Below are 27,077 nucleotides of genomic sequence, written 5' to 3' on the forward strand. Positions count from 1 at the left end.
TAATGGCCCAACTGTCCTGCCCAGTTCCACACACCCAGGAAACCAAGATTTATCCTGTCTCCTCCTGTGTAGGTCCGTAGGAAGGGCTGCAACCGAGGCTCTATGATTAGCCAGGGAACCCTCCAGCCTCATGACATGAAGGTTCTTCATTTTGTTACCACAGTAACAGCCCTGCGACTTCAGCAGCACAAACTACGTGTCAGGCTGTTCTGAGCACTTTACATGTCTCTAACTCACTTAATCCTTACAGCAACCCTGTGACGTTATTATCATCATTGCCACTTTACAGATGAGGAAGTGAGGCCCAGAGAGGTTAAGTCACCTGCCAAAACATGCACAGCTGGGAGGGGCCTGGAGCCAGGACATGAGCCCAGCCTGTCTGTCTCCGTAGTGTGAGTTCTCTCCCTCTTGCTACCAAAAAATCTCAATATCCCAGACTCCCTGAACACTATGTAGGGCTTTAGCTTTCTAAAATTCCCAATAACTATTTACCTGTTTCTTTTGAAATAGTCAAAACGCTCAATTTTAACTCTTTGAAATGGAAATCGTTCCAAGATGCGTCTTAGATAGCATATGCCACATATAATTTCATCTTTTAAAGTGACTTGTGGTCATTTCAATGATGGTATCCAAGCTGTGGTGGGAATGGGAAGGAACCAGCTACACCTAGCGTTGTGTAAGAAGCAAGGTTCTGACCAGAGGCTGCTGGAAACCTAGGCACGAGCTGAACAGTGAAGGCTGTAAGGCACCAACATGGGCCGCTGCATGGCTTTCACAGCCAGAGCCAACCATCCTTGTTCTCTGGGAGCCGTGAGGCTGCCAGACAACCCAGTTCTGGAGTAAAGGTTTGATTTAGAGACTCTGCACCTTCTCTTCTGCTCCTCTACTTTCTACTCTCCTCCTTTTCTCCATCTATCTCTACTCCCTCGAGGTCCACAGCCTAGAACAAAAATTTCCCCAACCCCTAAAGCTGCCCAAGGAGCCACTGGCCTCCTCCCTCCTTGGTGCTCGCCCTGTGCCCTCTGCCCACCCCAGCCCTTCGGCCTCCCCTCCCTGGACTGCTGGCTCCTGGGCATCCTGCTGGGGGACGGCACATTCAGAACCGGGCACAAACGTGCTCCCTCACCCCCTTCCAGGGGTTCCTGGTGCTGGATACCCCCGAGCTCTGGTGGCCCTCCCCTCACCCTGTCCCCTCCAACCATGCTGTCTTCCCACTGGTTCATGCACTGTGAATGTGCCCTCGATGGCCCCCAGCTCCCCATACCCTCCCTCGCTGAAAGAACCTCCAGCCTCTCCCTGCTCGTGCCCGAATCCACACTTCATCCTCTGGGGTGGGGCTCTTTCTCTTTTATGTCTGGAGGTTTTTCTCTCCAACCAGACTGGCTGCTCCCAGGGGCATGCTCCTTCTTGTGTCCTCCTGCCTGGCCCCCTCCAGCCCCACACACACCTTCCTTCCTCCTCCCATCCTCACTCTTCCAGGCCCTGATTGCTCCAGCCCATGCTGACACTTGCCTTGACTTGGGGCCCTGGCTCCGAGTTCAAGTTCTGCAAGCTGCTTTATGTGGAAGCTACATCTATTCTCCTTAGAGATAAGAAGCCTTCACAGACAGGGCCCGCAGGCTCAATCCCACATGTGCGGTGTGTGGCGGAGCCCCAGGGATGACTCTCTAGCCCAGGCCTGACGAAGAAGCCAGGGCAGCGGCTCTAGTCCCTTCCCCTGGACAGTGAGCCCACACACTGTCTAACTCCAGCTACTGCCAAGCCCTTCTGCACTCCCTCATTCACAGATTACAGAACATGCAGATGGCAGAGCTGGCAGGACTTTAGAGACCAATGTGGTCCAGCCCAGCCTTCTGAGAAATGGTGAAGCGGAGCTGAAGAGACAGAAAGCGGCTACCCCTGACCACCTTGCAGCCCTGGCAGAGCCACTGCGGCAGCCATCCCTGAGGGCAACCTTGTCCCATCTGTGGGGCAGATGGCCTCTGGGGAATTCAGGCATCTGTCTGTTTTCAGGCTCAGCTCAAAGATGAGGAGGTGGCAGAAGGGTCCTCCCCTGCCACCAGAATATCCTGGTATTTCCATGACATTCCACATGGGGAGGGGACCATGACATAAAGAAGCCAACTCTTGGCAGGGTTGGAGGAACGCAGCCTTCTTTCTTGTCCATGACTCGGACAACTCTGTGGGACACGGCTTTGGCCAGGCTCCAGCCCACCTTGCGCCTGTTTCTCCCTGGCCCCATGCGCACCTTGGACTCTGCAGCAGCTGCACTGTTGCTCCTGCTGTTCCCCTTGCCTGGACCTCCTGCCTCCCCAGCTCTATGTGCTGCCAACCTCTGCTCATCCTTCCAGACCCACAGAAGCCTTCCTGACAAACCACTCCCAGTGCCACGCTCTCACCCACCCATGCTGTGCGGCTCTGTTGGTATCGTGCGTTACTCTTCCCCATCCCCTGCATCCCTGGGGTGGCTCAACCCATGCACCATGGCCTGGGAGAATGGGGACAATAGCAGCAGATCCTGCCACCCCAAGGAGAGGCTGGAGCCAGGATTGGCCACAGAGGGCCTAGACTAGGGAGCAGGGTGGGTGAGGGGGCAGGAACTGCAGCTGCTCAGAGATGGCAAGAAGGAATGAGGAGGAGTTCAGAGCTATGCACATGAGATGGTGCAGAGTGTAGGGTGGGAGAGGGGCAGAGGGGCCCATGGGGGCCTCAGTTTAAGGCCTGCAGTAGGGGCTGTCATGTGTGTTGGGCAGGGTGCCATTGACCTATAGCTGTGTGAGGGGTGGGGCAGGATTTAGAGACCCCTGAGCCAATAGGCCAGAGTGATTCAGGGAGCTGACAATGGCACCAGTGGGAGAAGAGATATCAGGGCCTATAGGCACAGCTCTCTGTTCTGCAGCTGGAGCGGGCAACATGGGGACTCCTGGACCCCACCCCTTGTGGCCCCGGTCTGACTGATGAAGGCTTGGACTGTGGGGAAGGCAAGGGCAGGGCAGGCCCAGGGCTGCAGCCTGATGAGGGGACCACCCCCATCCCCACTTCACCAGTGGTAGCCCAGTGTCCCTCAGCTGCAGCAGCGTGAGGCAGGGTATGGGCTGGGCCTTCCTGTGCACCCTCTGGGTCCCTGTAACTTGGCTTTCCTGGGCATGGGAAGCCCTGATGCCCCTGATCTCAGAAGTTGCCTGCTAGGTGTGAGCTGGGGCAGTATGCCTCATGCACAGCCTTGGAAGGGGTGGTAGCTTGGTAAAAGAAGGGCAGTGTGCACAGACACTTGCAGAATGGAGTTCGGGGACAGACTCAGCTAGCTTCGTCCTCACACCCCTCCAGAGAACGCTCCCCACTCTCCTCATTTTGCTGTGAGGACACTGAGGCTGAGGGCATAGAGTGATTTGTTCAGACTCACAGGGGAAGGAGGTGCCAGAGTCCCACCCAAAAGGGTTTTCTCTGAAGGCCAGGCTCTCAGCCAGGCAGGCTGTGGCACCTGTTTGGGGTCTGAGGGACTTGTCTGGCACTGGGGCCTGTCAAATGATGTTGGACCGGCAGACTCTTGAGGCTCTTTCCAGGACTAACCTACATCGGAGGGCTCCAGGACTCTGTGCTGCAGGGGCTGTGAGTCAGGCTTTTGGAGGCCACCGGAAGGCTCTGACCACACGGGCTGCAGGGGCAGATTTGGTGCCTCACTACCCAGTGACCGTTTCCATAGGGGTAGAGAGAATGGGACCTTGTTAGTGTCCTGCCCCCTCAAGCTGAGCTCTCTGTGGCAGGCCCACAGAGTCCCAGAGGGTGGGCCTGTTCATCCAGCCTCCTGTCTTCCTGCTTATGTGGGTACCTAGGCACTGGGATGGGAAGACACTGACTGGCATTCTGAGGTCCCTGGCATCTGACCCAAAGATCTTGCTGTCCTGCCATGTTCACACCAGGGCCTTGGGACACAGCTTTCCAGGATCACCCCCTTCTTCCACTAGGCCCGCACTGGGGCATTCCCATCTCTTCTCATCCTGCCCACGCAGTCCTGCCCTGGGAGCTCCACCTGCCTTTCCTGGTCACCCAGATGTCACAGCTTCTGTGGGTGATAAACTCATCTCCCTCTCTCATTCCCCTCAGCCATGAACACTCCTGCTTCTCCCCACCCTCCCCACTGGCCAAATCCTGCCCGTCAGAGGAGGGGGATTCTTGGACCCCACCTCCTCTGGGGCTTCCCTTCCTGACGCTCTCAGCCTGGTTACCATCTTTTCCTCAATGCACACAGCTATCAGAACTGGTTCTGCAATCCACCATGTTGTTGGAGTCTCATCTCCCAGCTATTCTCCCTGGGAACACAGTGGGGGGCCCTCCAGTGACGACCCCAAGGATGGGCCTCTATCTCCTCTGGAAGACCAGAAACTCCCTGGGTCAAGGACAAGGCCTCCACTGGTACACACATGCCTAACCTCTGCTAGGTTCTGTTTAAGGGATGGTTCAAGGGCTTGCCAAAGAAGAAACACAAACCCAACCATTCGGAAAGGGTTCTCATAGACCAAGGTTTCGATATGTGAGCTCTGTGTCAGGCCAGCAGCAATGATTGAAGGGAGTAGGAAAGGCGCCTCGTGTGGGACCTGCCAGCCCTCAGGGCATTCTGTCCAGGCCCCTGCCCCTGGGCCAGACACCACTCTGGTGTACAGAGCTGCCCACAAGAAGCGGACCTCTACCCTTAAGTTGGAGAGCGCCACTCCTCACAGCACTGCTGTCTTCCCTTGCCCACCTCAACACAGCACACAAACGTGGTCACCTTTCCAATGCACACCCCAGCCCAAGGCCCAGGTGAGCAGCCTCTTTGGGGACAACAGGGGGAGGGAGGGGCCCAGGAGCTGGCCTGCAAACTCACCTTCTCTCTGCTGTTGGGGGATCATTGGAGGCGGCTGAGGAAAGGCCTGGCTTATCTGACCATAGGCAGCAGGGTAGGCGGCTGCTGGAGGCCCAAGACAAGAAGCAAGAGCCGGCGACAAGGCAGAGAGTGGAAGCAGGAAGAAAGAGAGAGATTTCAGTGCAGGCAGTAAAAGCAGATCAGCCAAAAAGCACCCTGCCACTCAGCCACTTAGGACAAAGCCGGCTTTCAGTTCCCGGACTAACAGAGGAGTTGCAAGGTGAAGAGTGGAAATGCGTGTGTGGGTGTGTGTACGTGTGTGTACATTACATGCATACATGCATGTATGTGTGAGGATGTGTGTGTACATTACATGTGTACATGCAAGTGTGGGTGTACATGTGTGTACATTACATGTGTACATGCATGTGTATGGGTGTATGTACATTACACGCATACATGCATGTGTGTGGGTGTATGTGTGTGTACGTGTGTGTACATTACATGCATACACGCAAGTGTGTGGGTGTGTGTACGTGTGTGTGCACGCGTGCACTTGTGTACATGGTGTTAGTGCATGTGTGCATACATTACATGCACACATGCACGTGCGTGTGTGTATGTTTTGGGGGAGGCAAGTTGAATTTGAAATAGTGGATGAAACACACGTGTGCATAACACACAATCATGGATAATTAAAAACACCAAAATGGCCTGGACAAGATCACCCCACACCACCTGGAATCCACAGGAAGGATTTCCCACTTTGAGCCACAGCTGACTCCAGCTGGCAGGCCCTCACTCCCACTCAAATGGCACCTGTGTGGGAGGTGGGGGGCCACCTGAGGTGTGGACTTGGCCTCTGGGAAGGCTGCCAGGGGGTAGTCCCCAGGGGCAGAGGACTGAGTTGGATAAACCTGATTGTCCAACTGGAAAGGGCCCCAGGTAGGACAGGAGTGGCCGGCTCCCTCCTCTGCCTGGCCTGGCTCCCATAGCAGCAGAGCCTGAAGTCAGAGCTCAGGGGACCCAAGAGGTGACAGCACCTCCTCTGGGCTCCAGATGTGCCAGGCCAGCTTCATCTGTCCCCTCACCCCTTGCCAGGTAGCCCCACTGCACTCATGGGAGACAGCACTGGCTCTTCTAAGCACAGGGAAGAGAGACCCCGATCAGGTCAGGCAGTAGGACACAGGCTAGGCAGGGACGATGATGGGGTGCTGTGTAGTCCGGGGGTGACAGAAAGAGAGAAGCCTGGCTGACAGCTCGGCTTGGGCTCAGTGATCCCAGGCCCTCTGCTCACTCAGGGCTGTCCCTTCCCACCTCTCCTCCTCTGCTCCCTGTCACACCTGCTGGAGCCCCATCCTGCTGCCAGTGTGTGAGGAAGGGAATGGGGAAATGGTATCTCTTCTAGAGGCCCTCCTTCTCTCAAACCAGGCATCTGTGCTTCCTGGGCCAGTGACTGTGGCCCATGGTGGGCAGCACCCAGGTCCAGCCTCGCCTGCGGTGCTGGTGTCAGACCTGGTGCTCCTGGGCAAAGTGGCCCTGGAAGCTCCTTGGGGAAGGGAAATCTGGCCTCAAAGACAGGTAACTGCCCAGCAAGGGTGAAACTTCCACCTGGCCTGCCCACTTGCCTGAAGTTCTGCCCAACCCCACTGAAGGGGCACTCTCGGTGGCCCGCTGACAAGAAGGCAGCCTGGAGGGTCTCTGCCAGCACGGCCCCCCCTCTTTCCACTCTCTCTCCCCACCCCATGCAGTGCTGGCCCCAGGTCTGAGGGGGCACTGGTGTCACAGGCGTGGAGAGATAAACGGAGTTGGGGAAGGAGCCGTGGGGACGCGTGGATACTAACGACCTGCATACTGCTGCACTCCGGCGTAGGCCTGCTGCAGGGGGTCCGCGGCGGTGGGGCTCTGCGCTGTAGGGAGCCAAGGGGACAGAGGTCAGCAGTGCCCACCACACTGGCCCTTCCCCTCATGCCCATGGGGACAATGATGTAGCTGCACTGCCTTTTCTGGCTACTGCGGGCTTTGCCCTGGGGCAGGGCATCTGAGACAGAAACCCTGAGTGCCTGGACCCTCTGGGGGTCACCTTCCCTAGCCCAGGGCTCTTGGCAGGGTAGACAGTTGCCCACCCTGGCTGGGGGATGCAAGCTGCAGTTGGCCTAGGGTTGGGGTAAGATGGGGGCTCACACAGAGCACTGTGGAGGGTTGGGGAGGAGATGCCAAGGAAACCTCAACACTGAGATGCTGGTTGGGGGGACACACAAGGGGCCGAGCCCTGCAGAAGGGCTGTGGGGAAAGGGGAGGGGGCTAGCAGCCCCCAGTGGGTGAAATAAAGGGCAAGAAGGCCTCACACTACCACTTTTTCCTCCTGGGCCACTGTGCCTGCTCACACAGAGGGACGCACCCTCACTGTCAGGGAAGCTGCACCAGGCATGGAGGTCTTCCACCCCCAGTCCATGGCTAAGATCCTCTCAGCAGGGACCAGCTATGCAAATAGGGTCTTCCCAGCAAACTGGGAGGGGGTGCTGCCCGCAGAACCGAGGAACCGGAAGACCAAGGACCTTCCTCCTGTCTTCCGACACTGTGACCCTGGGATGTCTCCTGCCCAGTGGGAAGAGAGGTCCCCTGTACAGATACTTTGGCAAGAAACTCAGGGAAGCTGGGCTGAGAGAAAGGCTTGGTTCCCTTCTGTTGCCTTTGCTGTCTCTGCAGAAGCTGTGGGCAAAAGCCTGAAGCATGGGCCAGCAGTAGGCACTGGTTTTGGCGACCAAGGCTGGTGGTGACTAATGTGGGAGTGGGCTGGCCTTGGAAGCCCAGAGAGGTGGTAGAGGCAGGGACTGCCCAGAGGGAGGATGAAGCCCTAGGATGCTTGAGGGAAAACTGGATAACACGAGGTGGCAGGAAGAAACTATCTGGGAAGATCCGCCTATCAACTCAGGCCAGCTAAGCTAACTGGCTATGCCAGGCTTTGGGACCTTTAGTCTAGGGAGAGTGCCCCAACTTCCCTCCTGAGCACGTTTCCCTGAGTATCTCAGTAAACCTCCATTAGAAAAAGAGCACCTGGGCTGGGCAAGGTGGCTCATGCCTGGAATCCCAACACTTTGGGAGGCCGAGGTGGGTGGATCACCTGTCAGGAGTTTGAGACCAGCCTGGCCAACATGGTGAAAACCCGTCTCTACTAAAAATACAAAAAAATTAGCGGGCATGGTGGTGGCCACCTGTAATCCCAGCTACTCAGGAGGCTGAGGCAGGAGAATCACTTGAACCCGGGAGGCGGAGGTTGCAGTGAACTGAGATCATGCCATTGCACTCCAGCCTGGGCAACAAGAGCGAAACTCTGTCTCAAAAGAAAAGAAAGAAAGAAAAAGAGCACGTGGGCCTGAGGGGTGCCCAGGGAAAAGCCTGGGGCAGAGGTCCCTAGAGACAGTGGGACAGTAGGTTCCATAGCCTCCAGGAGCAGGATGCGGCAGGGGAGTCAGACCCACAGGGGCTCTGCTCAGATGGGGGGAGCTGAAGATGAGCCACAATGCAGGCTGCTTCCTGCCTGGGGCTGTCCCCGTCCCACACCCTGTCCCTCTATTTCCCCCATGGTAGAGACTGGCGCTGAGGGCTCCTCAGTGTGATGTACTTGGGAGGATGGTCTCCTCTCTGCCTTCCCTCTGCCCCTATCTTCTGCCAGCCTCTAAGCTCTATGGAAGGAGAACCACATCCGGATTGTGTTCTTGGTCTTTCCAGCTATTCACCCACGCAGTGTCTTTATGCAAATTAGAAAAGGGTGCCCCTTCCTTTGGGCATACAGTTTGGTGCCCTCATGCAAAATATAACCTGCACGATTTGCATGGCAGCTGCCAGCACAGTGCCAGGAACATCATAAGCATCTGGCAAAGAGTATGATGAAAAGAATGAATGATCAATCTTTAATGTTTGCAAGAGCCACCCCTTCAAGGGTGTTTATGTGACAGTAAAGGCCACACTGTGTGTATCCAGCAAGAACCCAACAGGGGAGATCAGAAAAGCTACCTGGGGCTGGGAAACAGAGAAAAGCATTTATGAGACCTTTCTCTACTTCTCTGCCTAACGACCTCATTAGTAACTGCCAAAGAGTGAACATTTTGAAGGATCTCGCTCATTACAGCGGGTCCAAACTCCGCATTTAAAGATGGTAAATTAATTTTTTTAATGTACTACTTTTTTCCTTTCCTTCCCTCCATCCCTCCCTCCCTCTTGCTCTGGCAATAAATTGTTTATGAGATATGGCAGATTGTTACAAATAGGGGAAGAAACATTTCCAAATTCCATGAGGGAAATAGCTCACAGATGCCAGACGGGGTTGGGAAGGAGCAGGTTTATCAGGATCCAGAGATCCAGATGGGCTTGTGGGCAGGAAGGGGTGGGAAATGAAGCCACCCAGATGTGCTGGGGATGCCATCTCCCAGCCCATGAGCCTTAGACTGGTGGGATCTCTTCCACCCCCAGCTTGCACAGCCCCACCCTGCCACCCTACCAGCTTGGGATCATCACCCTTAAACAACACTCCAGATCATTAGAGCCTCATCACTTCACTCTCTAGACTCCTCTGGCCTCTTCTTGGTGGACTGAGGGATATATTATGGGGCAAGCTCTGGAATGGGGAATGGGATCAAGGACAACTCCAAGTTCAAAGTCAGGAAATTCTCCTCTATTTCCCTCTAGTACAGTGACCTTGCACTCTGCCGCTAGTGGGACTTTTATATACTACAAATGCCTGGTCTGCACTCTAGACAGGGAAATGAGAATGTCTGGGCTTATGTGGTTGTATAAAGCCCCACAGTGGATTCTGATGGGCACCCAGAGTGGGGAACAGGACCCAGCCCCTGCTGCCAATCCACCTTGGGCTGGCCTGCCTGCCCTGTGTGCCAATCTCCTTACCACCTCCACTCTTGCCAGGCAGGTTCCTCCAAAGGAGGGTGTTCCCTGTTCATCACCTCTCCAATTCCTGCCCATCTGTTAATGCTCGATGGTAGTTTCCTCCTTGGGAATGCTCTTTTGGGCTTCTTTAGCCTACAGAACTCTCCATTCATTGGGATCTTTAGCATTTCAAGTCTGAGAACATTCACTCATGATCAAACTTAATTCTGCCGTATTGTCTCATCATTCTGCAGACTTAGATTGTGTTCCCAATGGACTCTGACCTCCCAGAGTCCATGTCCTGCTCTACTTCTTGGGCCCCCCTTTCCCAGCACAAACTGAGTACTTACTGATACTTACGGGGACTCTAACCTCATCCTCTGCCCTCCAGGAAGCGGGGCGGCACTCCACATCTGGAGCACATTGCCCTTGTAGTTTACTAGAGGGCTTTGGGCCCAGCTTCCCTGCCCTGATAGCAGCCCATTCTCCAGACCAGGGAGAAGAGCTGCTTCAGGCCAACTGGGCACTCTCACCCTGTGAGGACGGCTAAGTTTGAGGAACAAAGTTAATCAGGAGCAGGCCTCCTGGATCTTTCCGTGTGCCAGACTTTTTGAAAAAAAAAAAGATAGTCTAGGAGCTGTCCAAGGTGCTGGGCTGTTTGTGGTGCTGAGCTGTCCAGGGTGCTGATCTCGCTTTTGCGTGCACCATGATCGCGCTTTTGTGTGCATCAAGGGACGGACTGGTCTGTACTAGACAGACTGCCAATTGTTATACCTCCCTTCACTCCTTCCCAAAGAGTCTTTTCCTACTTAACACTAACCCTGATTGTTCTTCTAGTTTCTATCCCCTTACTTCTTGTAGGTTAAATTCACACTCAATTATTTTGCACTTACTGGCCTCTCTACATGGTTGTACAACTGCACCCAGTCTCCTTTCTTCCCTAAGGGAGTACCTGGAATGGGGATCTGTCTCCCAGATCAGAATGACACATCCCCAAGGGCAGGATTTTGGTCTCATTTTTTCCATCACGGGCTCCCTGAAGGAAGATGGGAGGCTGGCCCTCTCTGATCACACTTGGGGTTTCATCAAGGAATGGACAGAGGGCAGGAGCCACATCTTGTTATAACAGCAAGGGAGGGACAGCATGGATAAAGAATGTGCTGCATAGGGAAATAAGTGCTGACAAATGTGCTTACCTGGGTAGGGGTGGATGCCATTGGCGAACACAGCTTCCGCAGCAGGTTGCCCATTGGCCTGTGGGGGGAGGCCGGTGAAGCCATTCACCCCAATGGGGGATGGGATGCTAGGCACGGCTGGTGCAGTGATGCCCGGAGGGGTGCTGCCACCTGGTTCCAGGCATATGGAAGGGTGGAGGAGGAGGGGAGGCAAGCAGAACAAAGGTGAGGAAGGCTCACCCATAAAGCTTCACTCAACTGTTTCCAAGGACCTGCAGATAGACTTGGACCTCACATACCAGCTCAATCTTATCTATGACCCATGCCTTGGCTTATCTCCCTATATGAAGTGACTTCACCTATCCCAATTGTATCTATCCTTCATGGCAGAGTCCAAACTCCACCTGCCCAAATAAGATTTATCTGACCCTGATGGCTTGTCCTTAGACAGCACATAGACTACTCTCAATGCCCTTGACTGTAACCACACTTGGTCTTCCTTAAGTCCTTTTCTTTTTTTTCTTCTTCTTCTACTTTTTTTTTTTTTTTTTTTTTTTTTTTTTTGTCTTGCTCTGTTGCCCAGGTTGCTGGAGTACAGTGGTGCAATCTCAGCTCACTGCAACCTCCGCCTCCTGGGTTCAAACAATTCTCCTGACTCAGCCTCCCAAGTAGCTGGGACCACCAGCATGCACCATCAGGCCCGGCTAATTTTTGTATTTTTTAGTAGGGTTGGGGTTTCGCCATGTTGGCCAGGCTGGTCTTGAACTCCTGACCTCAAGTGATCCACCCGCCTCGGCCTCCCAAAATGCTGGGATTACAGGCATGAGCCACCGTACCTGGCCCTCCTTAAGTCTTTTTCAGTGCTCTTACTCTCTCTTCAGCTAAGGCTGGATGAGCTGGTCTTTACTCGGTCATTGGGGGGCTGATATGCCTCTCCAGGAAGAAGTTTTTCTGCTCAGATGGAGTAGGTCTTAATTCTGGCATTCTCTTGTACTGAGGCAGAGAGGTTATTACAGAGCCCAGACTCAGCTCTAGCTCATACACAAAGTAGACACTTTGGCCTCCTCCAGTTGAAGCAATAGTAATGGTCATGATGGTGAGAATAAAGTTGGGGTCAAATGACAATACCCTGTGTCCTCCCTATGCCAGGTGGGTGGAACCTGAGATGTGGATATTATGGTGATTGTACTGAAAGCCCAGAGGCTGGAAAGGGCCTTCCTCTCATGTAGGAGGCAGGGTCCCTCTGAGAATGTGGACCTGAGGCTGGCCACTGCCTGGGCTCATGTGTATCCCTTGAAGTTGGGGATCAGAGGTGAAGGGTAGTGTTCAAGTTGAGCCCAGAGATGGCACAGTCTTTTTGGCTTTCACCTGGGAAAGGAACAGCTCTTGGATATTAGGAAAGTTGCTGCTGTGGCCTGGGCACAGAGAGCCAAGGAAGCTCAGTGAATGAGAGCCTGGGGTGCAGGACCAGCCCTTAGCACTAGACTAGCGTTTCTCAACTTTGACACTATTACCATCTGGGGCCAGATAGTTCCTTGTGGTGGCTGTCCTGTGCACTGTAGGATGTACAGCAATATCCCTGGCCTCTACCCACTAGATTTCAGTAGCAATCCCCACTCCCAGTTGTGACAATCAAAAATGTCTCCAGACATTGCCAGATGTCCTGGGGATTCGGGGGCATAACTGCAACAGCTGAGACTCACTGGACTGGACAATAGCCAAGATTCAATTGAAAACATGATTTGTGAGCTGGGTTCTTTCCAAACTCCTGTCCCTTGATAACTCTTGTGGCCCTCTTTAGCTTGTTGCATAATTGTCTTAGGAAAAGCCAGTGAGTCTAGGTTGGGTTAAAGGGAAATGAAAAAAAAAAAAAAAAAAAAGACGACACCCAAATGGGTTCCTTCTGTGCTTGGGCCAGGGGCTGAACAAGGCCACAGAAAGGCCAAGGCTCTTTTCATCATAGACACCACAGGGAGATGTCTTCATGTCAATTTCCTTCCAGGTCTCTTGTTAGTAGACATCAAGATACATTGTTTCCTGATAAGGTTAAACAGCTTGAGAGAAATCCGCCCCACCCTGAAATCACACGGTAGACTGCGTGAGTCCCATATCTCATCTTCCCTTGGATCCCCATGGATTAGAACATTTTTGAGATAAACTGCCAGAAGGCAAGGCCTCTTGGGCCCAGACACTATGTGCTTTTGCCACAGAATGGTCCGCTGGTAGCTGAAATTAGGTCCCAGCCTGGGGCCAGCTGTTCTCCCACCGGGCTAGACCCTGTGTTGGCACCTGCCAGCTCACCTGAGGTTGGGGTCATAGGTGCGGCCGCCAGGCCATTCATGTTGAGGGCCGCCATCTGCTGCATCTGGGCGGCAGCGAAGGCAGCCATGGGGTTCAGGTAGCCGCCCTGCGCGACTGATGCCATCAGGGCCGCTTGCTGCTGCATCAGCTGGGGCAGAGGGAGTGGAAAAAATATCACGTGCTTCCAGGGGGCATCCCTCCCCGACAGGGGCCTCAGCTCCTGGAGACCAACCTCCCAGGCTCTGAGCCCCAGAAGCTCCCAGCTACCACTCCAGAAAGCCCTGATGCCTCTCCCATTCTTGCCCTGTACCTCAACAGCTATTAGAGTCCACCGCCCTGAGAGATGACTGTATTTAAAAGTAATGCTAGGGTCTTTGGAACTCCAAAGTTGTTGCTAGGGGCAGGGGAGGAGACTGGCTCTGTGGGTGCTAGTCAGCCCTGTGTACAGCCTGTCATTCGTGGGGAAGTGACATCCAAAGCACTAGAGACATGCTGGATGAGCCTCTGCAGAACTTACTTAGCACAGGTTTCTGTCCACAATGGTTTTAATTTGGAGTCTGTTGGTAGAAGTGACAGGAGAATTATGAATAGAACCCCAGGCACCCCTAGCGTTTTCACAAAGGTGAGTGCAGACAGGGGAGGCTGCGGAATGTGGCCAAGGCGGACAGTGCTGCAGAAGTGAGGTAAGCCTGCATTTTCAGACCCAGAACCGTGGCCTGCCTCAGTGCCACCCACATGGGGGCTGTGGTTACCAGTCTGGAGGGAGCTCCGGGAGAGGCTGACAGAGTGGGCCCCCATGTGGAAGAAAGAAGTAGGTGGGCCAGAGGCCTGAGGGGATATCAGAAGTGTGGGTGTGTAGGGCTTTAGGGCGCCTCACAGGAGCCCTGCCAGGAGAGACCAGAAGGCCTGAAGTCATCGTTCCATGGAGTAGGGGTGGTGTGCAACCAATGACCTGAACCTCCCCCTCTCATCTGTGCTTCCTGGGGTTCAACGTTGATCTGGCTGAGAGGAAAAGGCTCAGGGTAACCCACCTTTCTGTGGGGCCTTTCTCAGCTCTGCCCCTTAGAACCAAGACAGCAGCCCACCTCCTCCTGGCAGCCACCCCAACTGGGCCAGCCTTCTTTCAAACCCTTCTGAAGTTACACCCCCCGGGTTCATGGGTTCATTCCCGGCCCCTCCTCACTCTGGAGGGAGAGGACAAGGGATAGAGTAGTATTTTCGGTTTCATGTCCCGCTCTCTGAGGCTCCCAGGGGAGTGAGCTTGAGAACCGCTGCCCATGCGCGCTGCCACTTACTGCCTGAGCGTAGGCGCCGTAGGCCCCGAACGGGATGGCCATGGGGTTGAACATGCCCATCTGGCCAGCCATCTGCTGCATTCGCCGCATCGTGCGCTCCTTGTCGGTGTCGGCGAACTTGACCACCAGACTGGACGAGGCTCCCTGCGGCCGGGGCGGCGCGTGAGACCCACCTGCTCCAGAGCCTCCTCCCGCAGCTGTCGGTGCCTCTGGCCTGCGCCCACCCCGCCCGCTCCTCGGGGGGCTTTGGAGGGGGCGGCATCTGCGCTCGCCCAGGGGAATGGGGTGTGAACCCCACCGCGGGCATTTTCTACCCGGGTAACCTCAGGCCGGTTCCTTAACATCCCTGGGCTTCCAGGTCCTTGTCTGAGGCCCGGGGATAAGGGTCATGCTTTCCTGTCTCTTGGGGAGACTGGACAGCCGGCGGGGCGTAGCGGGTGCTGGGGTCTCGGCCCGCCACTGCCCTCGCCCCCGCCCCAAGGGGCCAGCACTCACCGGCATGGTCTGGCTGCCGTGTAGCGCGTTGATGGCGGCCTGCGCCTCGGCATGGGAGGAGTACTTCACAAAGGCGCACCCTGCGGGGACGCGAGAGGCCGAGCTGGGACCCAGAAGCAGGGCCAGGGAGGGGCCGGGAGGAGAGGACGCATCCCAGGTGAACGCAGACCGGTGAGGCAGAGATTGAGAAAGAGACAGCAAGAAGCCCAGAGACAGACGACGACGGCCCCGGAGACTCAGAGGAGCCCTCAGGTCTCCCTCCGCCTCGCCCCTCCCTCCTGGGCATCCCTCCCGGCCCCGCCCCGCGCACCCTTGCTGTTGCCGTCGGGCCCGCGCAGGATGGTGCACTCTTCGATGTTCCCAAAGGCCTCGAAAAGGCGGCGCACGTCGTCCTCGGACTGTTGCTTGTTGAGCATGCCCACGAAGAGTTTTCTATCTTCTAGAACAAAATTAGGAGATGCTTACCCGGGCCAGGGACCGGGCTGCGCGGGAGCAGGGCACGGCCGGAGGGGAAGGGCGGCAGGGAAAGGGAGGAGCCGGGGAGGCGGGGCGGGGGCTCGGAGCCGGCGGGGGAGAGGTGCGGGGGAGGGGGACGGGGGCGGGGCTTAGTCGGAGCGGGAGGGGCGAGGGAGAGAAGTGGGTGGGGTAGGAGCGCACAGCCGTGGGACAGGTGCGGAGAGGGCTGTGGCAGGCAGGAGCTGGATCGCAGCGACTCGGCCTCCTCCCGCCTGCAGGGCAGGCTGCACCCTGAGGAGCAGAGCCCCTGGGCTGGCCCCTCACTAGAGCACACGGGCAGCCTGCGTTCCCCTCCTCCCTCGTCTCACGCGCTATCCTCTACAGGCTCCAAAATGAATCACAACTGGCGGGTCTGACCTCGGGCCTTTGCAGATGCTGTTCCCCTGCCTGGAGCGCACTTATCACGAGGTCCAGTCGTCTTCTTCTAGGTCTCAGTTTGAGTATTGCCTCCTCACCCATGCCCCTTCTTACCCCTCCCTTACTCTGTCTCAGCCCCCCATCCCTGTGGCCGGAATGTCAAAGGACAATGACTACTTTGTGGGTTTCCGTATAGCTCTCCTTTCCCACCCATTCCCTGGGATGCTCACTGGGGAAAGAGACCAGGGCTCTCTGCTGAAGCAGCAGTGCCTGAAGCACAGGAGGCCCTCCATTCAGTGATGAGGTGAATAAAGAACGAATGACTGCCCGCCCTGTGCCATCCCAGGGCACACCTCCTTGGTATCTCATATTTTTTCTTCCATCTGGATGTGCCCTCCTCGGTCTGGCTCTTCCTATTTCTTCACGCTGCAAAATTCGACCCTGGGCACTTTGGGGGCGCCTGTTCCTGAAGATGCCTCAGCAGCCCCCACACACCTGGGATGAGTATCAAGTGCTTTGTTGACCCCATGCTGTGTGCTCAGGGAGACAAGGCATGCACGCACGGGGCTGTATCCACCTGCAGCAGCCGGTGAATGACTGCAGAAGGCACCCCCAGCCCACATGCTACTACTTCAGTGTGACTGCCACACCTCTCACTGAGAGTCGGGGGGCGTATTCCTTCCCCTTGACTGCTCTAACAAATAAAGAATGGCAGAAGGGATACCAGGTGACTTCTGAGGTTGGGTCATAAAAGAGATCAGCTTCCACTTGCCTCTGTTTTGGCGGGGGGATGTTAGCTCTGTGGAAGCCAGCCACCATGTTGTGAACCCCCAATTAGGCCATGTAGAAGAGTCCCCATGGAAAGGAACTGAGTTCCCAGCTGACAGCCAACATCAACCACCAGACATGTGAATGAACGAGTCCTCAGATAATTCCAGCTCCCAGCCTTTGAATTTTCCAGCTGAGGCCCAGACATCCTGGAGCAGAGACAGGCCTTCCATGCTGTGCCCCGTGAATTCCTGACCCACGGAATCCATGAGCAAAATAAACGGTTGTTTTATACCACTCAGTTTCGGGCTAAATTGGTATGCAGCCATAGGAACTGGAACAGAGTCCCAGGGGTGGCTGCACTCAGCAGGCACTCACTAGATGTTTGTGGATGATTACATGATTGACACACAGCCAAAGCTGCAGAAATGCAGACCCCAAAACTGCAAATGGCCATGTGTTCATGGTTTCCTCTGAACACATGGGCACTCAGGGACCCTGTGTCCTTCTGTATTCAAGGTGGTTGGTACCTTCTCTCCCAGAGAACCCCCACCTTGCCCAAATTGTCACGAGAGTTCACTTAGAGCTGAGGGTCTGTCCCGGGTTCTGAAGCAAAGCAGAGGAAGTTTCCAGGCCCCTGCGCTCCACAAGCCACCTGCAGAGTCCTCCTGCCTTCTGCCCTGCTGGTACTCCTCAGTCCAGATGCACTCAGCACTGGGCCAGTTCTCAATGATGATGTGGTGCCGCGTCCCAGCTCCTCCCATAACCTGTAGGGCACATTTGCTGGTCCCTGTTACCAGCTGTGGGTCAAAAAACACCAGCTGGCCCTCCAGCAGGGTGGGCCTCAGCTAAAGCTCTGGACCCCAGAGCCCCAGCCCCACTATCTGCCTCAAGCTGCTCTTCTGGCTCCTTTGGCTTGGCAAGACTTTGGGGCACACCCCCACCCCATCTCCAGGGTTCTGCGTGCAGCCCTCCCCCACTTACTCCAGGCTCTGGGGCACAAGGAGAAGGAAGAGAGAGGGAGGGTGGAAGAGAAAAGCTGAAGTGGGATGGGAGGAGATAGAGTTCAGCGCAGAAAGGGAGCGGGGGAGAGAAAATGGCAGGAAACACAGACAAGAGAATTAGAGGCAAAGAGCTGGGAGAAGAGGGCTGGGGGGAAAGATGACAGAGACAGAGGAAAGACTGGGGAGCCCTTATGTTCGACTCCTGGAAGCAGCAACAGCAATTTACTGGAAGTGAAATGGGAGCTTTTCCTTCTTTTGTGGAGTAATTAAAACTCTTCTCTCCAGGCACAGCCCCCAGTGTTCCCCCTACCTCCCCCTCAACCTTTAGTGCCTTTTAAAGGCTCAATCGAATAGGGTTTCCAGAAAGACTTAGAAATGGAACCCCGCCCCTGCTAATCCCTGGCCCTCTTGCTAAAAATTCCACTTCCTCACTTGGACAGAAAAAGGAAAGAAAGGGAAGGCACCTCCTCTGCCCAAGCTTGATTTACATGCGGAGACTGCAGCTCCTCGCCTTCGCCTCTCCTGACGTCTGAATGCATTCCTTTATTATTGCTATGACAGCTTTCTGATTGCATTAAAATTCATCCACATGTGCCTTTCTATCCAGCCACTTTCTTTTTTGCCGGTTTTGGGTTTTTTTTTGTTTTTTCCTAATTCCTCGTTCCCCTCCCCTGAAATTTCCCTTTACTGTGCAGTTCTCAGTTAAGCGCCTCCTTCTCGAGGCCTTTCTAAACATATAAGCTGCCAGGCTCCCCCTCTTCCTCCCCATCTGGATTTCCCCAGGGAAACTACAGCCACCCTTACCTTTCTGGAGGGCTGCAAGATACCAAAGAAACCCAGCCTCAGACTCAAATGTCTGAGGGAGTAGGTAGAGTCTGTATTCGCCACCCCACCTGCGCAGGAGCTGGGGCTGGGGGAAGACGATAAAATTGTGGACAGGAGAAGCTCCCAGTTCTGTGTCAGGTGAAGGTGCTGACAGCCACCTCAGGAGGGGCTGGACAAAACCCCTGACATACTTTGCATCTCCCCTCTGGCTCCCCTTTCAGCAGGCATTGATTGAGCACGCACTGTGTGCCTGAGAATTGTTAGAACAGAGGATCTGAGATGAGTTTTGAGAGCACTTCTGGGTTTTCTCTTTTAAGGGGTTGGGAAGAAAGAGTTGTGCATGGCTCTGAGATCCATGGAGAGTCCAGAGTCTTTGGTCTGTGGGCCCAGAGCCTCTGCATTGGAGCCCCTGATGAGAGAACAAAGGCCTGATAGATACATCCAGTAACTCTGGGATGAAGGCCAGAAGAGGCTAGAAGGGGGAGGAGGAACTAGCTACACCCTGACGGCTTCCAGGAGGAGGTGGGCTGGAGTTATGAAGTGCATGGGACATATGCAGGGACTACAGGCCCACAACAGAATTTGAGCAAAGGCAGAGAGGTGGAGGGACGCCTTCGGCTGCCCTTTTCAACTGCTCCAAGTGGTCCCTGCCTGTGGCAGCTTTGCAAGAAGGGGACCCTGAGGAAGCTTGACTTTGCTTCTTCACCTGCCTCCTGCCTGCTCTCCTTTCCACCAACGCATACATCACCCATTCCTCTGGCTTCAGGACACTTTTTAATTTTCCTTAAACCCCAGTCTAACTCTGAGCTCTATAAAACCTATAAAAAGCATTGGGTGACACCCAGGGAAGTGATAGGTGCTAACGAAAAGACAATGGAATCTGGCTGCCAGAATCTCTTGCATCCTCCCATGGGTGCCTCCACGAGGGAGACAAAAACTCCTGAGCTCATTCGATTCAGGGTGTCAGGAAAGGACGGGGCTCAGGCTGAAAGGATTTGTATTCTAAAAAGAGAGCCCAGGGCACCCTCAGTGGAACCTCAGGATTAGCACAAACCCCTAAGGGGGATGTTTCGGGGCTGTGCCTTCTCTGCTGCCCCACCCTAACCACGTGGGAAGCATCTTGCTGGCCGGGCAGGGTGAGTGGGCCCCTGAGTGGTGAGGAGGGAGGTACCACTTGACTCACCAAATGCCAGCATCCTGGCACTAATGCTCAAATTCCAGTTTAATTTTCACAATTTGATTCACTCATTACCATCAACATTAAACAATATTTCTTGCTTAAGGATAGACGATTGCAGGGGCACTGTGGGCGAGTGTTCAGATGGTTAATGCCTTTTATTACCACAGTAGATTTTTACTATTCTCTTCCCTCCAGCTGCTGAGGGAAGGTTGGCGGGTACTGAGCTGGGGAGAATGCTGGGGTCAGGGACCAGGGTGGGGAGTACATGGCTTTGAGGTCTAGTGGCTGGTGGGGTGGACAGAGAGGCTGCTAGGAGACCTGGAGGCTCAAAGGCAGCAGTTTGGGGATGCAGAGAAAATGCCAGATATTCATGATGACAGAGCTGGAGGCCTCTTTCCTGCTTTGGAGTCTTTGGTCTTGGGGAGTGACAGGGACTGGGCAAGAGCCCAGAGACCAGAGCACCCCATGAATCTGATCCTCAGCTGCCAGGCAGAGGCTGGAGCCCAGGGTCATTCCATGCAGTGCCCCCCCCCCCCAGGGTACCTCCTGGATCCCAGGGTCTTCTATTCTCTCTGGGCCCGCAGGCAGTGACTCTGAGGGTGAAGGACATGCCCCCCTCTTTAACTTTACCTGTGGATCAGGGAGGACCTTCAGTAGCAAGGGACAGGGAGACACACCTGACTCAACAGGAGGGCCAGGCCAATGGTGTCCTCCAGATACTAACTGAGGCTGTTTGTCAAATCCTAGTTCCACCACATTTTGGCTGTGCAGGCTCAGGCAAGGCATATAACCCCCCAGGCAGGTCTGGAATTAAATGAGGTTTTTAGCACGTGCGTGGCACAGAGAAAAGGCTCAATAAGTGCCAGCTATTGTGAATGTAACCATCACTACTGCTCACCCATGGGGACCCCAGCTGGCAGGAGGGTGATGCCCACTCCCACCCCGGGAGTGTAGACAGGACCACCAGGGACATTAAACTGAGCAAAGTTGTGCCAGCCCAGGTCAGTCAGAGAAGCCAGCAGCATTTTGAGAACCACTGAGATGCTCTCCAGCCTCCACCAGGAGGTCTACATGGGTTGTGCAAAAACAGACATTTCCCCTAAAGGTACTGAGCATCCCTACATGCCATTTCCATGAATTCTCCCAATCCAGATCTGTCAAGCACCCATGGTTCCTAAGGGACAAGCAACTCATCTGAATCTACATCTGTGCAGTTTTCAAGGTTGCCTGACCACTCCACCCCAAAACCCAGAGGCCTCCTTTTCTTCCCCTTTGCCAGCCCTTGTAGAGCCACCTCACTGCCCCAGGGGGCAGCATACAGCAGCAGAACTGCCTTCTAAGTAGGGATGCAGTGGATAGGGACAGGGGTCTGCACTCCCATCGTTGGAGGCTGAGAACCCAGCAATTACCCCCGATGAGGTTGGCGCAGACAGTTTCCAGCACCACTGTCCACACTGGAGTCAAGAACCTGCAGCTATGTGACCAGGCTGGCCATCCTCCCAAGAGCCAGTTCCTTCACCTGAGACACAGGGTCACCACAGGCCAGGTCTCAGGAGGGCTTTGAGCCTGAGCCAGTGGAGAGCTACGCACTCCCCTTCCCTCCATCGCACTGTGCTACAGCCAGCTGGGCTGGGAGCCACCTCTGAGGATAAAAGCCTTCCTGCTTGGGAAGAAGGCTGAAGGAGACATCAAACCAGATCAAAGGCTGCTGGGATCAGGAAGTGTTTGGGGGCCTGCAATGGCATGCAAATGAAGACCCTCACCCGCTCTGCCCCGCCCCCAAGGAGGCAGTGCTGGCCTTGATCTGCTTGGCTCCCTCCGGGCCTGGTGCTGTTTGATGTTGGGGTGGAAGAGGCAGGAGACTGGAGTCCCCGTCACTTGCACTCCTTCGCCAGCGCTGCCTTCCAGATACTTCAGGGTCCGCCATCCCTCCTCCTTCTCCCCTGAGGTTGGAGCCACCCAGGCATGATGGTCACCTCCTCAGTGCTGACACCCACCAAGCCCCTGCTGTCTGCTCTCCACAAAACAGCAGAGGGGGGCATTAAAATCCAGGGCAGACCCTGTCTCTCCCCTGCTGAAACCCTGTGGTGGCTCCCCTTCACTCTGAGACCAAGCCAAGTCTGGTAATATCATGTAAGGGGCTACACAGACACCCACACTCCATGCCCTCTGACCTCTCTCCTCCATGAATGAGATGTCCATGTTCGTTCATTCATGCAAGGTCCAATTCCTAAGTCACCGGGCATGTAGTAGATGCTCAACAAATACACGTTGCCATGAATAAATGAATCCATTTGCTCAATGAGCATTGGGGGTGGGGCTGCTATAAACCTGGCATGGTGATGGGTGCAAGGGACAAGGAGCTGACCTTCAGGAATCCTCAGAAGGTAGGAAATGAGTGTTTCCTGGAGACGAGTAGGCACTGGACATACTGCGGAAACAGAGCATGGAGTGATGAGCCCTGTAGGTATGAGGGGCTGAGAAAGACCTAAAAGGCCTGCGCTGGACCCTGAATGATCCATGGGCAGGGTCTGCATTGTGGGAGAGGCAAGGGGCGGGCACTGCGGGCCAGGGAACAGCACATGCAATAGCAGGGAGTGTGAAAGGGTGTGCGGTAGGAGGGAGCGGCAACTCACACACAGACACACACCAGTACATGCACCATGCGTATACCCCAACACACACATACGCATACACACACCAATACATGCACCACACATATACCCCAACATACAAACACACACACACACACCGCAATACACGCACCACACATATACCCCAACACACACACTCTCACACATACCAATACACTCACCATGCATATACCCCAACACAAACACACCCCCCATACACGCACCATACATACACCAACACACACACACACACCAATACATGCACCACACATATACCCCAACACACACACACACCAATACATGCACCACACATATACCACAACATGCACACACACACCCCAACATACACACCCGCAATACATGCACCACACATATACCCCAACATACACGCACATCCCCAATACACACACCACACATATATCCCCACATACACACACCCCCAATACACGCACCACACATATACCCCAACACACACACACCCAATACACACACCACATGTATACCCCAACATACACACACCCCCAATACACACACCACACATATACCCCATCACACACACACACCAATACATGCACCAACACATATACCCCAACATATACACACACCCCCAACACACACCAAAGCATATACGCCAACACACACATGAATACACACCAATGCATATACCCCAACATACACACACAGACACACACACAATACACACATGAATACACACCGATGCATATACCCCAACATACACACATACAGCAACATACACCCTAACACACATACATACATATACACACACCAAATATACACAAACCCCAACACACACAACCAACACCCCCACACACCCAACACACACACATACACGTACACACACATCAACACATAGCTACACACCCAAACACACACACACACAACATACACACATATACACATACATACCCCAACATACATAGACACACACCCAACTCACATCCCAACACACAAACCCAACCACCCAACATGCACACACACCCAACACACACACACACCAACACACAAAGACACATACCCCAACACATACATAGACATACACACTAACCTACACACACCAATATGCACACCAGCACCCACCCCTCAACACATAGATACACATACACATACAGATACACACGCCCATACTCTCCAACACATACACAAACACATATGTGCAGATACACACCAACATACACACACAGATGCACATACACATACACACAGATACACCAACACACACCTCAACATACACACATAACACACACAGACACACACCCCAATGCACATACACACACACACACCCCTTCCTCCTCTCCCACCCACCCTGATCTAAGCACCTCCCCAAGGCAAAAGGCCTGGCCCCTCTCCTCTGACCTCTGGAAGCCTGGCCTGGGCCTCCAACCCTGGGCCCATTCTCGCCTGCGCCTGGCCTCAGAGCGCACCATGCCCTCCCTTGGCCCCATCTGGTTCCTCATCCACGGCACCCATGGCTGCTCCTGTGGCCCAACACAACGTCACCAGGCCCTACATGACAAGAGCCTGAAGGACCCAACTCCCACATCACAGAACCCCTGCCACCCCAGCCAGCGCTGCTCAGCCCAGTCAACTCCACCTCCCTGCCCCGGGCTTGAGATGCCCTGCCCATGGCTGCGGCTCTGACTCAATCCTCCAGGTGGTGGCTGTAAGAGCAACAAGAAGAATCACAGTGGTTCTCATTTCGCCCCCAGTTACTATGATCCAGACACTGAGGACAGCACTTTACAGGTATGGCAGGTATTTGATTATTTCCACTGTTTACATGAAGAAACTGAGGCACAGAGAAGTTAAATATCTTTCCCAAGAAATCACACCCAGTCACTGGTGAAGGCAGGACTCAGCCCCAGGTGGTCTGGACCGAGCTGAGCTTTGGGGGTCTTCCTTTTCCCCCCAGGCAGAAGAGGGTACCGCCTGGAGTTCTCACTCCCTCTCTTCCCTCTCCACCCCTCCATCTCTGCACAGACCACTGGCAAAATGCCCAATAACCACATTGCTTTTTGAGAGCTAGGGCTTTGGTTGAGAGCCCCAAGGGGTGAGTGGGTGGGGCACCCATAGCCTGCTGCTAGCTGCAAGGGAGTGGGCTCATGGGATTCCCCATTGCCTGGGGTCCCAGTTAGGCCTCACAGTCCCTCCCCAGTCCTGCCCATCCCTCTGATCACAGCCTGCCTGTCTGGAAGTCTCCTAGGTGCTCGAGGAGGTAAAGTTTTTCCTTTTGAGTCCTCTGGCCTTCCCCTCCCTTAAATGTGGGCTGAAAATGTCCTCTCTCATCATCACACAGGAAGTCTGCCCTGCTGGCAGAATCTCCTCTAACTGCACTACCCCCTCCATGCCCGAAGCCCCTCCCTGGCCCCTGAGGCCTGTTCTGGGCAGAGGTGTGGCACCTGAGAAAGGGGTTTGTAGGGGTGCCTTTGAGGGGCTTGCAGTATGTTTGCAGAACCAGAGCCAGAACTTGGGGTCTGTTCATTCCACCCTCTGGGGGGCCAGGAATGGCTCCTTCACTCCCATCTCTTGCGCTCTGAGAGGAGATGAGCTGGCCTAGGGACCCTGAGTCAGGAGAAGCTGAGCCTTGGGATTCAGTACAGGTGAGGGGTCTGGGAACTGTCCCCACCTGCCCCCTTGCTGCCTCCCTCTGGCCTTCGGACCCTTGCCCTATGAGTTTGAGTCAGGCCTTTCAGCAGGAGCCTGGGACACCACAGTGGCTCTATGTAGAAGTCACCTTTTGCTGGGGTAGTGGTGCGCAGCCGTCTCTCCAGGTAACTGATTATACATTTGATCTGCTACATTATCCACCAGGCGCACGGCACACGACAGACGGCCCTGGAGTTCTGTGGGGACTTTTCGCAGCCGAACTCTGTTGTCTAATGGGGTTTCCGCTGGCGTCTGGCACACTCTCCTGCATTTCACCCATTGCAGGATAATTTATAACATAATGGGGCTTTTTTTCCTTTATATCACGCGGGAGCATAAATTATGGCCAGTTTTGTCCTCAGCTTTCAAGGAGACAGACAAAGCAGGGCTATTCCAGCATGGGCGGGGGGAGGCTTCTGCAGGGGAGGAGGAGGACAGGGTGGTCTACAGGGCAGGAGCGGCAAGAAGAGACCAAGGAATGGTGTTAAAAGCATCTCATTGACAGGGCAAAGAATCTACTCCAGGTGGCCACAAATGCTGGGGAAGAAATAAAAGACTCACTTAGAGCTGTTTGTCTCTATTAACCACGGAGCGGGGGCTCGTTAGCTGGGCGCAGAGCTGCACAGTGATAAGGCTGTGTGGGGGGCAGTGGTCGCCGCCTGCAAACCACCTGGCCACAGACCTTCCAACATTAGCCACAGGCTGACCCTCATGGGGCCTCAAATCCTCCCAGCTGTGACCCAAATTTCCACAGTCTCACAGAGAGGGTGAGTGGGCATGGGTCTCCTCGGTGCCTCCCGCCATCGCCAGAGACACAGTGAAAAACTCAGTGCTGGGGGCGGCCATGCAAACCCCCTGCCCCTCTGACCCACAGCCCATTTTTAATATCGACAGTGGGGCTTGGCTTTCTGTGGATGGACAGCGATAGAGAAGCTGCCTACCAGCCCACTGTCCATCTTCCCGGGGAGATGCAAGGCCTCAGCATCTTCCTTACTTGTCTAACCCGGGAGGAGTTACACTGGAATGAAGAGACTGACCTGGCGGCTGCAGCCACCACGCCCATTCCCCACACCTGAACACTGTGCCGAGAACCTCTAGCAACTCTGGGTTGGGAGTGGGTCTTCAGAGGCCACCTGGCCCAGCCTCCTCCATTACCACTCAGTTGCAGGAATGATGCTTCCTGATCACCTGCAGAAGGCCTGCTGGCCTCCCTGCGAGACCCAGGAGGGAGCCCAGAATAACGTCTTATGTGCCTCCAGAGCCCAAATCCCGCCCTGTAGCACCAGCGGCTGCCCCTGCGCCCTCAGGACAGCCCTTCAAGGATGAATAACAGGTGTCTTAGATCTCATGGGACAGAGATCTTTAGCCCTGGCTGCCATGGAAATCACCTGGAGGCTTCGACAAGCCAGGTGACTCGGGCTGGCCCCGGAGATACGGATTTGAGGGATTGGTTGGGAGCTCAGATGTCAGTATTTCTGGTTTTGGTTATTTAAAGCTTCTCAGGTGATATCAACATGCAGCCAGGGCAGGGAAGGGATGTGATTGGATTGGTCTTCTCCAGGCTGCTCGTCTCTCCTCAGGCACTGCGTCCCTGGCCCTCCACCTGCCTGCTGGGATAGAGCCCTTCAGACTGCAAAATTCTGGGCCCTGTTGGTGCAGGGATGGCAGCACCCACCTTCTATGCCCTGACACCTGCCTGTGCCTGGCCATCCTTCCCATTGCTCAGGAGTCACCCTGTAAAGCTACTGAACTAATTTCAGGAGGCAGAGTGAGGGGACTTCTCTAGGTCAGCATGCGGCTTAGCCCCTGAGGGCTTTGCAAGCCCCCTCTTCTTCCTCCTCTCTCTTCCCCTGTGCCCCTTCCCCCTCCATCCACCAGCCAGCCCTGCTCTGAGTGGGGAATCCCAGGCCCCAGTTTCTCAGGCCTCTGGGTTCCTTTCTATCCCACTTTGTTCCAGCCACCATGGCCCTCCTGGATTCCCTGCTGCCCACTCTCAAGGAACTCAGAGGGCCCATGCTTAAGTACACGGTGTATTAACTCATAACTGATAATGGGCTGCAGATAGACATAGAGATGGATGGATGGTAGACATGATTAATAGATGCTAGATATCCAGATTAAATGTTAGATGATAGAT

At 54.8% G+C, this 27,077-nt stretch overlaps 1 protein-coding gene and 1 long non-coding RNA gene across 51 annotated transcripts in view; one reads left to right on the plus strand and one right to left on the minus strand.

The window, feature by feature from the left end:
- The window catches only part of CELF4 (CUGBP Elav-like family member 4), a 324,294-nt gene that overhangs the window by 16,887 nt on the left and 280,330 nt on the right, over positions 1–27,077 (minus strand). For 10 of the 50 annotated variants that reach the window (XM_063653554.1, XM_063653550.1, XM_054461158.2 and 7 more), the window contains exons 4-10: positions 15,304–15,432; positions 14,994–15,073; positions 14,499–14,642; positions 13,204–13,351; positions 10,924–11,073; positions 6,688–6,753; positions 4,865–4,948 (exon numbers count right to left, since the gene is read on the minus strand). In XM_063653554.1, the coding sequence (XP_063509624.1) occupies positions 4,865–4,948; positions 6,688–6,753; positions 10,924–11,073; positions 13,204–13,351; positions 14,499–14,642; positions 14,994–15,073; positions 15,304–15,432 (801 nt within the window). The remainder of the gene's footprint in view (positions 1–4,864; positions 4,949–6,687; positions 6,754–10,923; positions 11,074–13,203; positions 13,352–14,498; positions 14,643–14,993; positions 15,074–15,303; positions 15,433–27,077) is intronic. The other 40 variants (XM_063653556.1, XM_063653553.1, XM_063653592.1 and 37 more) reach the window with 7 other exon arrangements.
- On the plus strand, positions 14,648–16,584 carry LOC129018966 (uncharacterized). Its single transcript, XR_008495466.2, has 3 exons — positions 14,648–14,783; positions 15,834–15,917; positions 16,339–16,584. It is a non-coding gene; the product is annotated as an uncharacterized LOC129018966 (long non-coding RNA).

This window comes from Pongo pygmaeus, chromosome 17, assembly GCF_028885625.2.
Source record: "Pongo pygmaeus isolate AG05252 chromosome 17, NHGRI_mPonPyg2-v2.0_pri, whole genome shotgun sequence".
Classification (NCBI taxonomy): Eukaryota; Metazoa; Chordata; class Mammalia; order Primates; family Hominidae; genus Pongo; species Pongo pygmaeus.